The sequence below is a fragment of the Platalea leucorodia genome (assembly GCF_965183815.1).
Source record: "Platalea leucorodia genome assembly, chromosome: 13".
Lineage (NCBI taxonomy): Eukaryota > Metazoa > Chordata > Aves > Pelecaniformes > Threskiornithidae > Platalea > Platalea leucorodia.
Window position 1 is genome coordinate 2,300,789 of NC_138835.1, and position 21,285 is coordinate 2,322,073.

Below are 21,285 nucleotides of genomic sequence, written 5' to 3' on the forward strand. Positions count from 1 at the left end.
AACAGACATTAGATAGAAACACGTAAATGTAAAAGTAGTTTTATCTTTCACGTGTTGAGAGCTGGCGCAGGGAAGGCAATATATCAGCGTGGAAACTTCTCGGAAGGTAATTCGATTTGTCCTTTTGTGCTTCAGCTCCTTCCCGCAGCAGCAGTTCAGCCATCAAGGTAATCCAGCAGCGTACAGCATGATGCACATGAATGGCAGCGGCGGCCATATGGGACAGATGAATATCAACACCATGCCCATGTCAGGGCTGCCCATGGGCCCCGACCAGGTGAGCTGAACGCAAAGACCGATGAAAAGACCTGTTGGCTCGTTTCGCCTTGCGTACGGTTTGCCTCGAGCCCTTCCTCTGGCACAGCCCTGGTCTCGGTTATCCTGTTCCTGTTTACATCTGTGGACCTACCATCTGTATGTCCCGAGCGGTACCTTATTTTTGAGGCTGTTTAAATCCACGATGAACCCAAGCTGCATGCTGTGATTAGCTGTTGACTTTGAAGTATCATAGGTAGGATCAAGGCTTAAACTGCCCCAAGGATGCTTCAATACCTCTGAGCCTGGAGAGACCCCCGAGAGCAAACCACGGAGGTTGTGCGAAGCGCCTTCAGCAGGTGTGAAAGACGCCACACAACAGCTCTCGTGGGTCAGACCAAGGATCCGGGTGGCGCAGCACCCTTCTTCTGGCAGAAGCTGATGATGACACTTACCCTTGTAACACCTTGCAGGAGCTTGTGTGTGCAGAGCAAGAAACTGGAAAATTTAGGCCCCTTAGTTAAGGGAAAAATGAGCTAATGACAGGCACCGCCAAGGCGGCCGAAATCCTAAATGTACTTTGGCCGTAATCTTTCCACAAAATACCAGGGATGAGCAATGTAACATTGAGATCAGCTAAATTATATTCAAGTAGAAAGTACCCGTGAAATTTTGTGTAAGGTACCTAAGGAAGCAGCAAAAATAATCTGAGAACTTCCGGGGGATGAGTCAGGTGTTGGAGGACGTTGACGTAACAGGCACCGTTTATAAAGAGGGGGAAACGAAGGGGAAATGTCAGATTTTCCAGCCCCACGCCATACAGTGAAAGACAGCCAAATAAAGTGGTTAGGAAATTCTAGGACGGCGTTTCTTTTCTACAGATTTGTCTTCAAAGTGAAGCACTAAAATGCTGTTCTGCTTACAAACTGTCACTACCTTCCTCTTCGAAATGCAGTATGTTGACCAGTTTTTTCAGCAAAGGTGTTTTTATTTTCTCTGATGAATATTTCTTCTTTCCTTCAACAGAAATACTGCTGACACCTAGACCCATCTCTTCAAACAAGAATGCGCTGTATTCATGATGCACTAATATTATAACGGAAAGCCGCGCATTCTTCACGGCAGCCAGCGCCGGCCTTACGGACATAAGCGATGTTTCCCGGTGATCACCGCGGTGTCCTCAGTTACTTCGTTCAGAGGAAAAAAAGAAAAAAACAAACACAAAACCCGCTTTAGTAGAAGCAGTCTCTCTATTACTGTATATTGTGGTGTACAAAAAAGGTCAGAAATATTTTCGGCACTCTGCCTCTGGAGACGTGAACTTGGCAACGGCGTTTCCGTAGCTCCGTGACGGGCAGGCTCCTGGCAGACCGTACCGATCTACTGTGGCTGTCAAAGCCCTTCAGCTACAGGCAGACAAAAGTGCCTGGAGAAGTCACGGTGGTGAGAAGTTTCTGATTTCTCTAGTAACGATATCTGACAGAGAATGTAGTTCCTAGCCTTGACTCCTTTAGAGGAATTCCTGAATATAAATGCTGCTTTCAGTCTCCTACCCCCGAGAGTCAGGATGCCCCCAGCAAAGTAGCAGTGCAAACCGAATTGGCACGTACTAGTCCAAAATCCTGCCCACTGAAGCCAAGGGGTAAAAAGAGAGGAGAATAAATTTAAATTATTTAAACACAATTGTGACTAATATTTACGTATCGATGTGCAGCTGAGTGCACTTTATAAAAGACTATATAATGGATTAATGCAATATCTTTGATAAGGACTTAATATGAAGGTAGGGTGTACTCGTGTTCCTTCTCAACACAATCTCTTAAGAATTATTTGAAAAGACTGCGTAATGTGATGTTTTCTGTGTATGGAAATTAGAGCAATAATCTTTCATCTTTTTGAAAATAACTTCAGAAAACTCAAGGCAAGGCACTGCAGTCTGAATCAGAATTTTGCAGTCTTTTTGTGAATAGATTTTGTAAATACGATCTTTAAGATAATGTATTATATATATGACTTTTGTAGGTCACTAACTCATTTTTGCAGAGTTTGTGAAGCTAAATATTTAACAAAATTGATTTCTGTAAACTCAGTGTAGTTGAGGTCCAAATAGAATTTTTTTTTCGTAATTAAATTTAATGACTTTGAAGCCGGGTGACTTTGGCCCACATCCTTCTCTTCTTTGGTCTTCAACACTTCATTTATTTTTACATCTTTAACGTATAGCCTTTTATAAAAGACCAGTTGTTAAATGCTTTCTCCACCCGTGAGCACTTTGTTACGTTTCTTTTTACGTGAGGCAGTTTGACAGAAAGGCTCTGCGTCGGGAGATGCTGCCGACCTGCCGGGACGGTCACGGCTTTCTGCAATACGTCGCCTTTTCAGCTGATGGATCCGGATCGTGTCTTTTTTGGTCAATTCTCATGGACTCTAAATGTTCTGCAAAAAAGTTTGTCTGTTGCAAAATATTTGTTGTTACATGACAGCCAGAAATCTTTCAGGATATTAAGCCACGTTTTAACCCAACGCCTGCACCTCCTTGGATTGTTCTACCAGTGATGAATGTATTTTCTAAGCAGGTTTCGCTCATATCAGTATTTACGCCTGGTTACAAATTCATTCCTGTTGTTTGCTGAGAGGTCCCCCGCCCTCTCGCTGGGTTCCCCGAAATGCAGATCCCTTTGCAGCTTTTCCAGTTGCAGGCAGTTTCGACGAGGCGAACCTCGAACCTTCCCTGCGGGGCCACCCCGAAATGTTTCAGATGTGCGGTGCTTCGCTTCTGTTCTTCGCTGTGTAATGGAAAACTGACTTCTCCCGAGTGAGTAAAAAACCAATCTGTGTTCTTGAGTGCTTCTTCTTGTTACTGTAAGCAAGAGGTGGGTTTACTGTTCAGAATATTCAGTGATCTTCCATTTTAATAGGAACAACTTTAACTAGAAATACTCTCGCAAAGTTGATCCTTGGCGTCCGGCCAGCCGTGTTGCAAAGGGAAGGTAGGCTCAGTCGATCTACTTCATGCAACCCTGGCTCTGCAGTCAGCACCGAGTACCTAGGGTAGGCCAGCGACAGTATTTATCTGAAACCTTCAGTCCCATTCACGTGTGGTTTTTAATGCAAAACTTTTAAAAGCCTAAGGAACTTTTATCTTCTTTTTGCTTTCTTGGAACATATCTGTTTGTTGAGTAAGTGCTGCCTGCTGAAGTTGGAAGGCAACAATCCCTTGCTTTTTAGAGCAGATCAGAGTAGAACAATCTTGATATTTTGTAGTTGTTCATTATATTGATGGAAACTACAAACCCCGATTGCTTTCATTAGGTGAGCTCTGAGACTACGTACTACTTTATACATCGTGCCCTTTTAATTTTTTTTAAATGAGTAATTCTATTTATACATCTACGTATAACTGGTACCTGACTGTGTTATAACGGATCTTCGCTTTCTCAGCTGTGTTTCGAATGTTGGAGCTTTCCAGTACCGACTTTTTCGCTGAATCCAAAGATTTTTAGTTTAAACTTGATGAAGGGGGGGGGGGGGGAGGGGGGCGTTTTTAAAATGCGTCGATGACATCTTTCTTGGCAGCACTGATCCTAACTAACTACCACATGGAGTTTGAAAATCTTACCTACTGCAGTGAATGGACCTGACCTTGGCATCTGCTGACATTCGGTATCTGCACCAGTTCGGCTTTGGTTCTAGAGCAGCAGATTTTTCTGAATGTTTTTAAAAAAAACCACCTGGGGACCATTTGTCAACGGCAAGGGAACAGTTGGCTCGCGCCACCCCCGAGCGTGGTTCGCTCCGCGTCTCTGTTACTCTTCTGATCACAGAAACCATCTTCTTGTAAAATTCCTATGCAGTATTTTTTTTTCCAATCTTGGCCTAAAATACTGCTTTTAACATTAGAAAATCAGGACCGTGTTCCAGTCGTAAGAGAAAACTATTTGAATGTTGTACCCATTAGCACACATTTTATTTTAGAATTTATGTGCAGACTACCAGGTGACGGAATGATACAGCAAGTATGAAACCGTGTAATTCTGAGAGCAATATTTTAAAAAATTCTCAGGAGAAGGCATACAGTATTGAGAATTGCATTTAAGTTTAGTTTACATTAAGTATTGCTTGAAATATCTGTATCTTTATGTTACAAACCAGAAAAATCATGGGGACTGATTTATAAAAGAGTTGGTTGTAAGGTATTACTGCTCTTCTGATTTTTGTGTTTGGATGTTAATAATAATGTAAATAAAGGTTTCTATTTAAAATCAGAGCTTGGTGACGCAGTGTATTAGCTGTCCGATACTTGGAAGGCCGATCACCGTATCCTGGAAAGGCCAGAAAATCCGGTGCCATCCCTGAGGAAAGCCGTGCAGAGCAAGGGACTTTGCTTTTTTCCGAGCTGGCCCCAGCAGCTCGGGGAGCGCCAGCTCACGCCTTCCACCCACGAGACCCATTTAGCAACTGAAGCTGCGCCGACGCCGAGTGGAATTTACGTCGTCTTCCACTTAAAGAGCGGCCCTTAGCAGAGCCGAACGGAGACGAGGGGGGAGCTCCCCCGTAGCTTGGCGACAGCCTACACTGCGTAGAACGGCCGCTGCTGCTGGCGGCCCGGGCAGGTCCCGCAGCTCCGCGCTTTGTGTAAAGGGACGCGGTCACTTCTCAAGCTTCCACCTGATGCGGGAGCGGCAGCGCTGGCCCGGCAGGATTTCGGTAAAGACTGCAGGCCCAACACAAAAAAGGTAAGCGCACATTTTTTTTTTACTCTAACCTCGTCCTCCTCCTGCGTACTCGCTGGGAACGGTAGACAGCTAACACTTTCCTATGAAAAGCAGCAAAAATGTGTTACTATTGGTGAGTTTAAATTCAGTATTTTTCACTTATTTGTATGGATCCGGGACTCCTCATCTAGCAGATGTTTCTGGTAATCCATGAAATCTGTAACAGGTTATAAACAAAATCTACGGCTAGATTCAGACAGACAATCATATATTCCTCGCCTAATTAAAAAAAACTTGCAAGAAGATTTTGGGAAGTGTATTTGACGACTTCACGCGTGATACAAACACAAGCTCAAGCCTAGCTGTACTATAGAGCACATCCAACGAAAGACCTCGCTGCCACTTTCTGAGCGTTTTTTTTTTTCTCAGTTCCTAAATTCAAATATATTTTTGGAGTATGGGGGGTGGTACCAGACTTCTCCGTGCCTTGTGAGGCAATTCTGCTTGCAAAATGTGCAAAACCAGGGAAGGTATCAAAAGAATTTCTGTATTTTTACGCTGTTTCTGGAAGTGCGAGTTACAGTTTCTGTTTTGAAAAAAAAAAAAGTCCCTCTTTGTTAAGAGTGAAGGCCACAGTTGGTCGAGTCTGTCCGCGAGCTCCCTCCTGCCTGTGCCTTTACAACAGGTAGCAGAGTAACACGAAAAAAATTATAAATACAAATATTGGGGCTGGTGCCTGTGCTACAATGCATTTAATTAATAACGTCTCTATGAAAGTACTCAAATAGACTCTGTACACTGTGCTTCCTTAGGAAAATGATGTTTTCTCCCTTCAAAAGCCTTTAAACAACAGCTGTCATTCAGAACATCACTTTTTTGTAGACTGAACTATAACTAGATTATTCTTTATTGGCTACAAGTATTGAACTTCTTGGAGCTGCCTTTTTTTTTAAAATAAATGTAAAAGTTACACTACTAAGCAAATGCTGCTTTCTCAAAGGAATTGTTTTGGTTTTGAACATACAATATAATATTACCACATAAAAAAACTTCATACAAATCTGATTTCATTAAAATTTAAGATGTACATTTACTGAAACTTTTCAGTACTTTTAAAAATGGATAAATTCTGAAATGGACTATGCAACATTAAGTAACATTTTGAGAAATGGTGTGTGGGCATTCCACTCTTTTTATTAACAAAATTCTTCACAACCTGAAGGAATTTATTTTCAAACAGTATGTCGATCAATATTTACACAACCCCTCCAAAAACCTGGCGTCCTGTTAGTCAAGATTTTCTCTACCTTTCCTAGAGGTGGCAATAGGATGGACAAGGAGACGTGGAGCTAAAACGTATCCTCAGAGGAAAGGTGAGAAATGCCACGGTGTTGGGAATACTCCATGCCGCTCGCTTCAGTTCCTGCCTCTTCAAAGGTCTTTCCCACCATTACCTTCACCCCAGTTAGAAGCACCAGTGTCCACGTTTTCTAAACCCCGCTTTAGAGTTATACTTGGCTTTGAAGTTTTTCTCCTGACACCTGAAGATAGAGTTGAACGGAAAACCCTTTGAAGTTGGCTTCGCTGCCTTTGTGCCCGCTTTGCCCCCGGGATGGCAGTCCTCCCGGGCCGCGGCCGTACTGCCGCCTCCGCCGATTCCTGGATCAGTGTTAGTGGTGTCTTCTTGAAGTAAAATGCCTTGTGAAGCAGGTGAGGTATAATCCAAAGCAAAAAGCAGGTACAATAGTGGATTTCAGAGACCTGTATTTCTGACAGCGCTTCCCGTCATTTCACTCACTCACCAGTGCAAACACTCTTATCTGTTTCAGCCTCACCGTTTATCCAGTCCTCCAGGCTAACATTGTAATGCTTTCTGAAGTCATACGCGTTTTCATTTAGTCTGTACATGGATTCAAGTTCTGGCCCGTGTGTGTCCTCATGGAGGTGCAGCAGCTGGGGGAGGTTAGCCCTCCCATCCTTCCCACAGTTGTCCTCTTTAAAATAAAACAAACACGATTCAGTGTGTAACATCCCAGTAGGAAGTGGTTAGAAAGATATTTTTAATGGTTCCATGCAGGAAAAGAGAACTGAAACACTGTGGACCACCTATAAAAATACAGCAGGCAGATCACAGAAACAATCCACCCATGTTCAAAACTTCCACTTGTGTCTCATGAATTCTAGCTTCATTTTGGTTCTAAAGCCAGGCTTGGAGCTCTTCAACTAGAAATAAAAATACCGCCATTAAATGAGCAAATCCTCTTGGGCGAGTTGAGAATGCCAGCCCGTGCCCGTGAAGGCACCGGTACGTGTTTTGTCACTGCGCAATTTGAGCGCGCCTTACGATTTTGAATGAGCTGAAGTCTCGACCTTCTTTTTAAGGGGAGGCTCGGAGACAGGAACTGGCATGGCAAAGGTAACTGTTTTTCATGTCTTTACATCTCACCTTTGGGTTCTGGCAAGTTAAGAACTGAATATCATCTTCAAGCTTTAAAGGGCAGTTAGTTAAGTAAGCAAAAAGCAATCTTAGATTTTAGTATAACGCCAGAATAAAACAAAATGTACAGATCTGTCTTGTAGTCTGCTTTCTGTTCTAGCGTGCTTTCTTCGCTCACAACACATGAGGCTGTGGCTGGATACAGAGCAAGAAAAGATGTGACGCTCTGAGAAATTACAGTCAGCTTTCTTCTTTCTGAATGGTGTGAAAGACCACTAGGTAGCTGCTACAAGTTTAAAAATTTAGACAAACCCAACATAATAGTCTTAAGTTTTAAGGGCAGTTAACCATAATTGGTTTCTTCAACTGAGCAGCCACCTTTGCTCAAGTTAGAAATTGCCTTGACCTTAACCTTCCTAGATTCCCAGAAAACCGGTACCAAGAGGTTTGCGCAGCAGTAGCTGGCTGTAATGGCGGCAGTATCATATTGCTTGCAAAACTTAGAGGACTTCCCACGTAAGCATTCCATGAGAACAGACGATGATGTTAAAAAAGGTGCTGCATGCAGAAAGAGAAGCAAAGGAAAGGAAAGGTAAGCAAAAGCTTTTTGTGAACTGCTCCCAACTCACAGTGACTTGGCAGATGATGGTCGCTTCACATCTGGCCACTTTCGACGCTGAAACTGCCTAATTTTCAAGCAGCAAAAGGAGAAAAAAGGTTAACCATCACCAAGAAAACCACCAGCACTACAGTCTGCAAGATGAGGAAGGAGAAGAGTTTAGCCTGAATTTTGCCTACAAAGATCAGAACATGCTGTAACACCGAAATAGAAATAGCTCCAGTATTTCAAAGTAACGGGGACGGAAAGACCTTGCGAACGCCATTCCAGGCAGTGTCTGGCCGTGTGGTTCTCAGTCCCACGCTCCTTTAGCACGAAGATAGTACTTAAGAATAATAATAATTTAACTATTTTTTAAAAATGTACCTGTACTGCTCGTAGCTTCCATCTTTAAGTCCTAGATGAGGAAAAATTAACAACGTTACTAACCATTGCCTGCAACAGAATAAGGTATCAGGTAAGGCACAGTTTCAAAAAAGACCCAAGAATATTAACAGATTAACGTGTATTGCCATACATGTTAACTGGAGCGGTTATTTTCATCTTTAATCCCTTAGTCTAGGTAAAATAGGTTGTAAAGTGGGATAGGTATCTTTGAAACTGTTCTGGAGATGTCCTTTGGTGGTGCGTTTAGATGCCAGACCCTGTGGATGTCGCAGTGTAGAGCTCTGTGTGGTGCACGTCCTAACCAGGGCCTGAAACAGTGTTGTGGGCTCAGGGGGATAACAGTATTTTTGGGGTGGGGCTCTTCAAGCTCTAAAGGCTATATGGTTTTAAAAATAGCATTTCTTACGTCAACTTAATTGTACAAAGGGGTATAAGAAATGCAATTTAAAAAGAAGAAATACAAGTAACTACCTTTTGGCTTGCTATCATCATTAAACATTAAAAAAAATCACAAGCAGTATAAAAACCAGATCCATTGAGTAAGCCCAGAGAAGATTTAAGGGATGACAGGAAATGATGAAACTACCCTAGAACAAGAGCACAGGCCCATTTTGCTTTTGGGAATTGAAATCCATAGTTACAAGAGCATATCTTTTGGTAGCATAATGCAACCCTTCTTAGATGTGCTATTATTTCACAACCACCTTGCAGTAACACAGGGAGAGGAAAACTGATCAGCTTAAGGACTGGCATCCTTTTGAAGTTCAAGTTATTTTTTAAGCCCGTTTATAAGAACCTGCCTAAAAGAAGAATTTCTAAAAATTGTGCCTTCGGTTGGAATGCTGCAACTCAGCTGCCAAACGGGTTGCCCAGAGAGGCTGTGCAGTGCCCATCCTTGGAAGTTTTCAAGATGGGGCTGGATAAAACCCTGAGTAACCTGGTCTGACCTCACGGCTGACCCCGCGTTGGGCAGAAGTTTGGACCAGATGAGCTCCACCAGTCCCTTCCAACTTGAGTTGTCCTATGAGTCCATGAACTTGGAAGGGGCTATTAGGGTACTCTTCCCCTCTTTCACCAGTTTTGTTCCTTCCTCATCTCCTTCCCCTGCATCTCAGCAATACTCCTCACTACGCTGTTCAATATCTTTCTTCATTTAAGTAACATAACACAAATGGCACAAATACAAAAATTCAAGCATGCAGCCATCAGCCTCAGCAGGACATTCCTAGCATCAATAAATACTAAAATCCTTTTGACTGATGCAAGTTTCGTCGTGGTAAGAGCGAGCCCCGTTTCTTTTGGGGAGTTTTTGGGTGTAATAGGCGAGGCGCTTACCCAGATCCATGTTCCTCGTTCTTGGATTGCACTGTTTATACCCTTTGCAGCTTCTTAGCTCCATGAGCTGGACGTGCAGTTGATTGAGAACGTCTCTATCTAGCGTATTCACTGCATTAATGAGCTGCAATAAACAGGGGTTCTCGTTAATAACTGTTGCTCTGTGGTTTGGCACCTGTCATATACGCAATACGTGCGGTGTATTTGTAACAGGAAAGGCGGCAAATCGTGCTACATTGAATGATTTAGGCCTTATCTACACCCTGCACCAATACTGCGCTATTTCAATTTATCATCAGCAAGGCACAATGATGTATTTCTAGAGCTGTTCTATGATCAGGTACCTGATATGGATCGGTATTGAGATCAAAATACTCCAAAAATCCAGTAGCAAATTCACAAAACAGGAAGTTGTGGGTCTCGTTGATTGTCCTCAAACACCAGTATGTGTTGTTGTTGGCACTGGTACAGGCACAGAAAGGGCCCACTGCAAATTGAAGAGTTATAAAGACGTAAGCGACACGCTGCTGTCTTCGGCACTGTTTATGGCATTACTTTACTCATAGACAGTTACTCTCTCCAGCTCCTGAGCTCTAAAGCAGGGCATGCCTTCCAGCATCAGCTTCTTGTTCTGTGCATACCTAACCCACACGACAGGGCTCATTTAAGCGACATCTTGGCTCATCGCTTTCCGTGTCTCCTCTGCTTGGGAAACATTCCAGATGGTGCGATACTACACATCACTGTACTGTACACAATACCGGTAGGTTTTTATTTGCAGTTGTTTTTGTTTTTAACTCCCCTGTCTTTTGTGCAAGGATAACGCCAACACTGAAACAGAGATTACTTAGTATGAGGAAGGCTGCGTAGCTTTGGCTACGTAACTAATGGTACCAGTAACTTCCAGTAACCCAGAATCCTAGCCCAGCCTAGCCAGTACCCGCCTACCTACTGCGTAGTTTACAGTATCCTTACATGTCCACAGGGGAGCAGTTTGCCAGTGCTGGTTGTCGTGGGTGAAGCAGGTCAGTCCAGGCATGCTGCACGTGTCGTTATTTTTTATTCTCTTAAGCAGTTTGCGCAGTTTCTTCTTTCGTCTTTGCTCTCGAAGCAGCCACAGCCTGTCTTTCTCCTGTAGGGCTTTCCTGCACACATGAAACATTAGGGTCATGCAGACTCTGTTATACTTGAACACACCTAAAAAAAAAATGAAGCAGCTAATAAAATAAGCTGCTTTAAAGGAAAGAAATAACCGGTATTTTTTAATTAAATGGCTTCTCTTCCAAATGTCTCCGGATATAACTCTTCACAATTCCATGTCACTGAAAAAAAAAGTGAAGCCAAAGGGGTTTTATAGGCTTGCCTGAAGTCTGTGATGTGACATTTCCCAAACCAAGACCCTTATCTCGAATTTACAAGCGTTTCAACACAGGCTTAGTTCCTTGCCCAAGTGTCTGCGTGTTTATTCTTTTTAATACCGGATAAATGAAATAGTTACTTTTGCTTAGTTTGTAACCGGTGTGCATGGACCAAATGTTAACGTCTTTGCATTTCCCCTTTCAAAGGAACAGGCCTTCACTTACTTGAAAGGATGAAGACTCGATCCCTTGTGCCTCAGTTTGCTTTTGTGTTTTGAATGGTAACTGGAAAATAAAAACAGCATTGGTGATGAACCATGGAGGGACAATTGCTCCTGTTTATACCACACTTCCATACTGGATGTGAAGCAGATGTAATCCAGTGTCACTTCTCCCCTCCAGTGTATTCATGTGCGTGGCGAGTAGCAAGCAGCCGCGCTGGGCTGGGTCAGGCCCTGCTGAGCCGCCCTGTGCCTCGTTCTGCCCTCGGCTCCTCTGGGCAAACTCGCATCTGCTGCCCTGACCCTGGGCTGCAGCACGGAGCCACAGGCGAGTCCAGCTACAATCTTCAGTGTTAGCTGTCACTGGTTCTTGTTTCCCTACACGGGGCAGGTAAAATCAATAGACTTGTCATTCAATTACAACATTTCTTCAACTGAATATTCACTACTTTGTTCAGATGGTAAGATGACAAGCGTATACCACCTTCCTGTTGTTTTCCTTCTGAATGAAAGAATTTAAATGCCAGTTGTACTTCGCAGGGTTGGGTTTTTCCTCCTTTGTTACTAGCCCGAAGTTCCAGGAAAACGTTAACAAGACGCCTGGAGCTGTCCCAGCACCAGCAGCGCCTACGACACCCGGAGATGCGGAGGGTGGAAGCAGACCCACACACTGTAGCTGGGTGGCTCTGCTGTTCTGGCTCTGTCTCCAGAAGCTCTTACAAGATTTTGAGAAATCTCCTTTCTGTGCAGTTTGCAAAGTTATAAAAAGCCAAAGCAGCCTGTCAATGGCAGTGTTTTATGAGTGATAAAGTTACTACTCACACAAATCAGCGAAGACAAACTAAGTTCAATAAATGTGATTTTCTAAGCAGTACATCAGAATTAAGTTAGTTGTCAGACTAAAATTCCCTTCAAAACAAAACAAATCTTCTAAATTATTAATGCTACTGGGAGCTTTAATAAATTTAATCCTTATAGTAAATCAACAAGATAAAATTATTAAAGAACTATCTATCTTCAGTCAATTTTTTACCTTGCACAGACACTGGGTATTTCATTAATTAATCCTAAATGCTAAATCCTAATTTAATGCTATTCTGCAAACACTGAAACATATGATAAACTCAGGTGATTAACTTCATTGATTTCAGTGGGATTATTCATCTGAATAATGCTGTGCGCAAATGTAAGTAAGTGCTTCCTATATTAGGCCTGAAAAATATAACATTCTTTAAATTTACTATAACATTCACTAATAAAAATAACTTCATTGTTACAGTATATATTAAACTCAGTTGTTAACATCAGTTTTGAAAGCAGTGGATTATAAAACAACATAAACTTTTGGGGGATTTGCCATTTAGAATGATACCGATTCCATTTTAAACACTTTTTGCCATGGGTTCCACGTATGGGTTGACCTAGCCCAAGAAATTGCTGTTCTCTGTATATTAGTTATCTGCTGCCGAAGCTACGTTGCAGAATCCACATGGGCCACAACAACTACGTACCTCGTGTCTGTAGAGTACATTGCGCCTCCGAGGATTTAAGTGTTATGCTCAAAACCTCAATCTGTTACACCAACGAGACGGAGAAATACTGTCCATGCCCTCTCGCAGAGGCCACTTAGTTCAAGCTGCCTTAGCCACAGATGAGAGCATGGCTGCCTCGTGCTTTTGGGTACCTTCAAGTACAGCTGCTTTTGGGATCCCTGCACTGCGGCTGCCGCGCTCCTGGCGACGGCTGCCTCACAGCAGCCTCAGAGGTTGCGCTGTGGTCGCTACGATCAGGAGCAGCTGCTCCTGGTTTCGTTCTGAACAGCTTTCTCGGGCAAATTCTGTTTGGGTTAACGTTTGATTTTGAAAGATTTTCTGCTGTGCTTATTTGCAGAGCAAGAGCTTGTTCGCTCCCCAGAAGGATTCAGGTGTGCTCGAACCTTCTTTCCATGCAATCGGTGGGCATTTTGCAAATATTTGCTTATATGAGAAACCAACTATGCAGAGACTTTCATCCATAATCACTGTTTTAGCATTCCCTATTGTACTTAAAATTCATAAATCATCTGCGCTAAGGACCAAAACGATCTGGTTCACTAAGGCAGGGGTGGTTACAAAAATACGGTTACTCTGCACCAACAGTTAAATTCCTGCTTCTCCCTCCTGGCATAACTCCGAAAAATAACTCCGAGGATGCAGTGCTTGCATCCTCTGAGATAACACATCCAGCCCTGAAGAAACCGAACGGGAAGAAATTCTCTCATCTCCCCACCCTGTTATTCCATATACTTTACACACCATTTGTTTTAAAACAGATTTGTATAACACTGCACCATATTGACAATTTGCCCTTGTGGAAAGCAATTTTTCAGAAAAAAGCCTGCAGCTTAAAATATTAATCTCTAGTATCTCATAGCAGCATCTTCAGTACAAGCGGGTAACTAACTGGTCTATAGGCCGCGTTACGCGTCCTGTCGCATCGGCACCGCTGACACGGAGGCAATTAAACTCCTGCCTGGCAGAAGGTGGGCCCTGCACTTCTGCAGCACTCCAGCTCCCCCAGAACGCGTTATCCAAGAGTACAGTAAGTAGGCAACCACTCAACAAAACAGATTCTGATCTCTCCTGTGAGGACAAATCGGCTGCAGTTCCACACTACAAATAATTACTCCGAGGTACACAAGAAATACCTTATCTTGTTACAATCACACTCTTCAGGTCGCTTCTTCTTCAGATGACCTCTCACCTCCCTCAGGTTTTTTATTTTATTTTGCAAAGTTTCAATCTAAAAAGAGTAGATACAAGTATTAAAAAAATACAGCATGATTTAGTCTGATTCTAACCTTCTCAAACCCATTCTCTATTGCCACCAAATGCTTCCTTTTCACCACCTCCCATGACTCCCCCACGAACACGCATTTTCAGGTTATCTACCTGAATATCTACCTATTTTCAGGTTTTCCAAAGGGAAACGGCGGCAGGAGGAAGCCTCGCTGGTGCGGTTTGCCCGCTTTGATTACCGAATGGGAAAGCGGACCGTGGCACTGGGGGAGCGGGGGGCACACAGCCTCAGGTAGGCAACCACTCCCGCTTCCATTGGGATTTTTCCTCTTGTGCTCTACAGCACATTTGCAAGGGGAGAAAGGTTCCTCAAAGGGAAATGAAGCCCTTAAACTTCAGCCTGTATGAACCTGAAAGGGGATGGGGAGGGAGTGCTCTCGAGTCCCCTCTGCAGAGCTTCGGAAAAAGAAAAGCAGCGAGGCTCCGTCATTTTGCATGGCCGTCTTTAGCAACGTCTGGCCGCGTGGGATATGGATTAGCAGTTAATTGTGCCACCCACATGGTTTCTTATTAACCGCCCATTTTTTTTTCTCAGTAAATGGAACTCCTGCTTTTGTTCAGTCTAGCTCACACAGAGTGGCCCATTTCCACTCAGATGGCTATTGCAGGCTTCTGCCTCGGTTCTTTACGCAGCAGAAAAAACAAAGTCATCCAGTGTGAACAACAAAGTCACTGCAAAACCACCACGAGACATCAGCGACCACAAGTCTAGTGGAAGCACACGGCTGCTGAAGCAGAGACAGGACAGAGAGTTCAAGAAAAATACACAAAGAATCCAGCCCTGTGACCCTAAATCAGAAACACAACAGGACAGACGCGAGCTCTCATTTTCTTTGGCACTCCATATAGCCTACGTTTTCTGAAGAAAAAAGAATTAGAAGAGTATGGTGATATTGAAATTGCCCTTTTTTAATCCTAGCAGAGCTAGTAAATTTTTCAGTATCTATCTGCCTTGCTACGTGTCAACCTGTAGGAGAAAAGGCGGCCAACAAGTTCTTACATAGGACTTTGCTGTGAATTCATGTAATTTGGTAAGAGATTACAGGAGGTCCTCTCTTCATGCTTCTCTTTGGCATTTGTTCCACCATTATCCGAGCCTTAGAAGACTGCCTCTTTCATACGCAACATGTATGAAGGGTTTTGAGCTTATATTCTTCAATATTAGTGACAAAAAAGTCAGATTAAGTTTTATAGGCAAATTTCATAGGGCAAATTATCTCCAGGTTCTTCATATGCACAAGCCTAAGGAAAACGAGTTCAATTCCAAAGTGCAAGGGTTAAACACAAGCAAGCAAAATAAATAATTCTAGAAGCACCGAAACTAATGAAGCTCACTTTTCCTTGGGCTTATGTTTGACGGCTGAAGGCCTCTTTTTGAGAGGTACACTGGGGAGCAGGGCTAATAAGATGTGAAAAAGATCCAGATGAAATTTTTCCCAGGATGGGGACACTTATAAGTCTCTCATTTATCTCATCAGGCTTAGGATGTTTCTCTGCTGTCGCTTCAGTCGCAGTTCTCTCCTCCACTCAGCATCTTGCCTTTACAAACTTGTAATAACCTAATTATCTCTGAAATATCTATTCTGAAATCAGGCAGCAAGTTCAAAAGGTTCCAGGGAGGGACACAGATACCCAGAGGCAGACAGACGGAAACACAGTCAGCACGATCCTATCAGCCCACAGAAACCACGCTAAAAACACACACTGAAAACGCATGACCGATACCATCACTGACCTCGTGGTCAATGTGAAGTTTATGGTCCTTCCAAGCCTGCAGTGACCTGTACAGATCTGTGTCACACTGAACGGTGTCATTCTCCAGGATATAGCACCTTGGCACGGGAAAGCAAACAATGTTTATTATTGCGGATAGACCCATACAGAGCAATGCAACCAGCTGGTTTTAATAACACAGCTCCAGGACAGATGAGAAGCCAGATTGGAAATGACACGCAGAATTCAAAAAACCAATGTTCATTCAACAGGAGAGGACGAGTGTGCTGTGAGCCAGGACAGAAATTTGGGTTTGAGTTGCCACGGAAATTTTTCAGAAGTAGAAAAATTCAAGGAGAATATTCCTATCAAGCAGAACCTGTTGACTGCTTAATTTCTGTATGTAAATTGTGCTCCACAGAGTTCTTGCTTATTCATTAGGCTGTCTTCATAAATAATCTCTGCTAACTAGCAAGCACAGAAAGCATTACTCAGAAACAATTTCCCAATGCATAATTAAGTGACACAGGGGTAGGGGCAAGGATAAAGTACTTCTTTATAAGATGTATTACTACCCCATAAAGAAAAGGGAAAAAAAGGAAGAAATAAAGAAATTTTGCTGCTTTCTACAAAAGGGATGAAATTTTTCAAAGATATCTCCCTGACTTCAAAGGCAAAATACCCTCTGACAATTTTAAGTGCTTATGTTTCACTAACTTCTAATGCAATCCAGGTTTTAAAATTCTTTCAAAAACAAACACATACACTTAACAGATTTACCTGAGAAGTTTGTTAGGGCTCAACAAATACCATGTAGCAATTTTTGAATGCTTGTTTAAATTAAAGCTGAGTATTTTCAATACTCCTTTATTTTCTTTTAATCACTTCATGCACGTTGTGCCGCTGCCTTCTTTTTGGCAAGTGTTCCTGGGGACTCCTCATGAATCATGCACAACCTTCCTGCCCGCTCCCCGTATGGATTGGGGATTCACCCAGCAAGGCAGCAAAAATCAATTTGTTCCAGAAGAAAAGCACAAATAGAGATTTATGGGTCCTGAACATTCATGAGAGCCGGGGTAAGAGGGCACAATTCTCTGATGTCAGCCTAGCTACGTTCCCTCGTACTAGTGAGTCCCTTACCCTGTCAACAGAAGTCAAATGGAAACCACGGATTTCAACAGCAGCTAACTGGCTCACGCGTGTTTACATGAGCTAGTCATTACACAATTTAATGCACTTAATCAATAATGATTGGTGGATTTCCTGATAATTCACAAGCAGAAATGGTGACTATACTCATTAAGTACAGTCGAAGATTCATCATCAGTCCCTAGACTTGCACAGAGGAAAGGATTTTTAGCTATTAGAGTGCCCAGACAATTCCCTCGCCTCTCTCTCAATATGTTCCATTTCCCAATACTCCTGGTCCATCCAACTTCATTCATAATATAGATTTTCCTTTCCTAGCACTGGCTACAGAAAGCTCCGAGAGGCTCTCTCCTCCCTTAGGACTGATGTGGCGTTTGAAGCACAAAGCAACCAACGACATGACACCAGGTCATGCTCCAGCTAGAGCCTCTGGGCTTCAGACAGGCCGGGTTACCCGCTGCACGCCGAGATCTCCGTGGGCAGAGCCCTTCCCGGTTTCGCGTAGGTGTACGCACAACTGTTGCAAACAGTTTTGCTTGTCCTCATTGGAAACATGCACTGAGCAGTGATTACTGTCTCCAAGTGCAGAAGACACAAAAGCACTGCTGTAGTTCTTCAGTAGCTTCATGCCTCTCTACGTGACAAAACTAAAACAAAACCCAAAGCTGTTGTACAGATGAGAATAAGAATTTTAGTGAAGCTAGACTGGGTACCCAAAAGGGACACAATATGCTTATCACAAGTTAACGCACCCATTTATGTAAAGCAGCCACTTAAGCAGCAAAAGTTTTTAGAAATACACCACGTGCACTCACCTGTGAGTCACTTTTATTAGATTAGGGGCTGAATACTCTGCAATGCCACCAGTGCCACTGTATTCCCCCATGTCTTTATCTTCCTCCTCACGAAGAATAGCCCTCTGCATCTTGTGGCGCTTGGTGATGTTCCTTGGTAAGACAGGTTGGTATCCGTCCTCCAAACCCAAGTTATAAATGGCTCCATCCAGCTCAACTGATACGGAACGGATAGAGCGGTTCCGGACATAGCTTGGTTTGTATTCTGCATGGGAAAGGAAGGGAAAGGATTAGGAGGGGGGAAAGAGCATGTTACAGTTTGGTCCTCTTTGTGGTTCTTGGGAGAAGACGACCAGCCCATACTGTGACATCTGGAACAAAGTGGCTGACAAATGGTGTTTGTTCATCACCTTTTGCATGGAGAGATGGATACCCTAAGGCATGAGAGAGAGGGCAGACATAATGCAAATGCACAAGGATGGCAGAGGGGAAAGAAAATGCACGTGTCCAGTATTGCTTTGAGAGCAAACAGCTCCTTCGCGGAGACTCTGCTCTCCCCCCCAGGAGTCACTAGATGGCAGTAGGACCTTAAAAACTAACCACGAGACTTCAGGACAGCAAGGTCTTAGGTCAGCCCTGCAGACTGGTTCTCTATTGTTTCCTGCTGTCCACCGTACCATCTCCACTGCTAGGACTCCCGCAACACTTCCCTGAAGTTGTCCCAAGTATCCCAGTATTGAGCCTTTTCTCAATTCTATGCTCGTTCTTCAAGGTCAGATGCTTGATTTTTTTCGGGAGGCATTAATATCTGAATCTTGACTTTTATCCACATCTAATTCTTTTCTTTGCAATCATTTTCCTGACGTGCAGACCTGGCAGTGAGTTTCTACACGAAGCACCACCCTCCGGTGCTATGCGCTCCCTCAGACTTTGCTTCTGCATTTGCAGCCCAAAGGCAAAATGAAACATTTGCTACAAATTGCCACTACGCGGTACGAGATTCTTTGATCTTTTCACAATTAATGCTTTCCAAAGTTCTCTGTCCTGGCCCAAATCCCCAGAGCTGCTCTTCTGTTTGGTCTGGAATGGCACAAATACATCCTAGTTATGGAGTCTAAATCTGTATCTAAACCTCCCTACTGTACAATGGGGTCCATCTCGGACCATATTTCCTGCTCGCTGCCAACGACTGTTGAGAGTCACTCATTACGCTAAGCATAATCATCTCATTCCTTGAGAAAAACGTACAACCTAAGTACCATAGCCTCCCTTCTCCCTGCCCAGCACCTGAGTCTTTGCTCTGTATAGGAGGCTTGGAGTCACCTAAGGCATTACTGGAAAGAATCGAGTCCCTTGGCTCCTCGGTCACCTCTCCTTCACACAGAGCTGAAACACAGCTCATCTCACAAGAACGGGACCTCCTTCTGCAATCTGATGAAGGGAGAACTCAACCAATGTGCCAAACGAGAAGACCAATCTTTGCTTGCAATTCCAAGCTCCACAGAAAAAACAACTTTCTCTATGGGATAATCTCCACAGCAAAACAAGCAGGGGGGAAAAAAGGAATGGGAGGTAGAACAACCAAAATTGACAAATATTGATGTCAGTTGGCATGCTTTGGCATTCACACAGAGTGACTTTTTTCAAGAAGCCTTACAGTAATTCCAAACGGATCGCAAAGTCTCAAAAGCCATTTTGCAAACTGTGGGAAGAGAAATTAGCATCTCCTCCCACCTGAAACTGGTCCAAGCACCATCTTCTTGTCAGCACCACACACAGAAAGTAGAATACCAGCTAGATTGTCTGGCTTTGCTCATTTTCCACCTGTGGTTTAAAGTTTATTGCTGATATTAAGCCAGGTGAGTCACTGCCGAAGGGGGGGAAAAAAAAACCAAACCAAAAGACCAACCCTATTTCAGGCACCCATTCAGGAAACGTTTGAGTAAATGAGAAGGAAACTCCCATCTTTGCAGAAGCAGGAGGAAGTTCCAAAAAGCTACACCCTAACAATTACACTCAAAGTATAAACTCCCATTTCTTTAATTGTTCCCTCATTTCACCTTGTTAAGCTGAGCCAACTAACAATTTACCTTCCTTCCAAGTCTAATATGCCAATCCAGCATGTTGGACCTCAGCAGATAGCTGCAGGGAACTGTCGTCTACACATGTCCCCGAAGAACGAGAAGCCAGGAGTTACTCCTCCCTTGCAGCCAAACTAACCCAGCCTTAAAACAAAGAAATCGGTCGGGAGTGAGACGGCTCATAAAGGACTTGCTGTATCGCTCTATCGCAACGTGCTATCCACAGTGCTGACTTAGTGCCGTCATTAGTACTAAATTCCATTCTTTTCAGAGGAAGTGGTTAAAATATTTAATAGGATCAATATGCATCTGTGCTGTGCTCTCCCACCTGCAAAGTGCACTGCAGGCATAAATACCAATGTCTAATTACTTATTAGTCGATCCTCCCCCAGGTTTAACTTTTATTCTCCAATTCATTAACCCACAAACAAAACAGATCTAAGGCTGTTAAATATTTGGCCTGAAACACCTATACTCCCTTTTTCAAGTTATTAAAGTTTGGCTTTGGTAAGTTCTGCGAGTCCCGATGCCTCTGCTCCTCTGGTCTTACAGAAGCCAGCTGTCTTATAGATGGTGCTGCTGAAAAGCTGCATCCTCAGAACTGAGTCTGGAAATGGAGTCCGGAGAAGTTTAAGCCGAGGCAAGCTAACTACGTTTCAGCGCCCCACTCATCCAGCTGTGTCTTCTTGGACCACCTGACAAGCACGGTTGTCTTCGTTGGAGCCCGAAAGGAAGCACTGTTCTGGTCCAGCTTTCCCCAGGCAGCCCAGAGACTCAAACACACCTGATTTTTTACAACTATTTTTTGGTGGCACCTCAGGTTTCAACGCTGTCTAGCAAAAGCATGAACTGCAGTATCCAAAATTATTATTCAACTGAATAACGCAAGGCAATGTTGTATTATAAAACCATAAACTTCATATCTGACATAAACATGTCCAGCCTTCGGGTTTATATTTAACTCTCCTTACATCTTCATCACTTAAGACTTATTTTGCAGCTGCCAAATTCATCATTTAACAGAGATCATTTGGAAATGATAGTTCTCTCAGGGATAACTGAGAAGATTGTGACCAACTATAACCACTGTGCAGTACCTTCCCAAGAGCAGGAGCGTGACTGCTCAGCGGGAACACTGCAGACGACCGAGAGCTCTTGGTCTTCCCTGCTGACGCTTACTCTGGGTAGGTAATTCGGATCTGATGCATTTTCCAACATCACGACAACAGAATAAGCCAGTATGCAAGGATTCTGCTCGTACTTGTGCCACGAGGAAAATATTCACCACTAGCCTTATGAATTCCTGCTTGATGTTTCCCCGTAATGTCTATATATTTTCCAGAATTTTGTAGAGAAGCAGCATTTTTTTCTCTAACGCCTAAGT

General features: G+C 43.4%; 2 protein-coding genes across 12 annotated transcripts in view; one reads left to right on the plus strand and one right to left on the minus strand.

The window, feature by feature from the left end:
- The window catches only part of NCOA3 (nuclear receptor coactivator 3), an 86,634-nt gene extending 82,045 nt beyond the window's left edge, over positions 1-4,589 (plus strand). For 10 of the 11 annotated variants that reach the window (XM_082326115.1, XM_082326114.1, XM_082326110.1 and 7 more), the window contains 2 exons: positions 136-277; positions 1,282-3,170. In XM_082326115.1, coding sequence (XP_082182241.1) covers positions 136-277; positions 1,282-1,293 — 154 coding nt within the window. In that variant the 3' untranslated portion in view covers positions 1,294-3,170. Of the gene's footprint in view, positions 1-135; positions 278-1,281; positions 3,171-4,521 lie in introns of those variants that run through there. The other variant, XR_014229680.1, reaches the window with a different exon arrangement.
- A 2,236-nt stretch (positions 4,590-6,825) lies between these two features.
- Positions 6,826-21,285, minus strand: part of SULF2 (sulfatase 2) — a 65,107-nt gene continuing 50,647 nt past the window's right edge. Inside the window, exons 12-21 of the mRNA XM_082326121.1 lie at positions 17,842-18,085; positions 15,900-15,996; positions 14,014-14,108; positions 11,332-11,391; positions 10,724-10,893; positions 10,093-10,235; positions 9,749-9,872; positions 8,393-8,423; positions 8,037-8,093; positions 6,826-6,964 (exon numbers count right to left, since the gene is read on the minus strand). Coding sequence (XP_082182247.1) covers positions 6,934-6,964; positions 8,037-8,093; positions 8,393-8,423; positions 9,749-9,872; positions 10,093-10,235; positions 10,724-10,893; positions 11,332-11,391; positions 14,014-14,108; positions 15,900-15,996; positions 17,842-18,085 — 1,052 coding nt within the window. The 3' untranslated portion in view covers positions 6,826-6,933. The remainder of the gene's footprint in view (positions 6,965-8,036; positions 8,094-8,392; positions 8,424-9,748; positions 9,873-10,092; positions 10,236-10,723; positions 10,894-11,331; positions 11,392-14,013; positions 14,109-15,899; positions 15,997-17,841; positions 18,086-21,285) is intronic.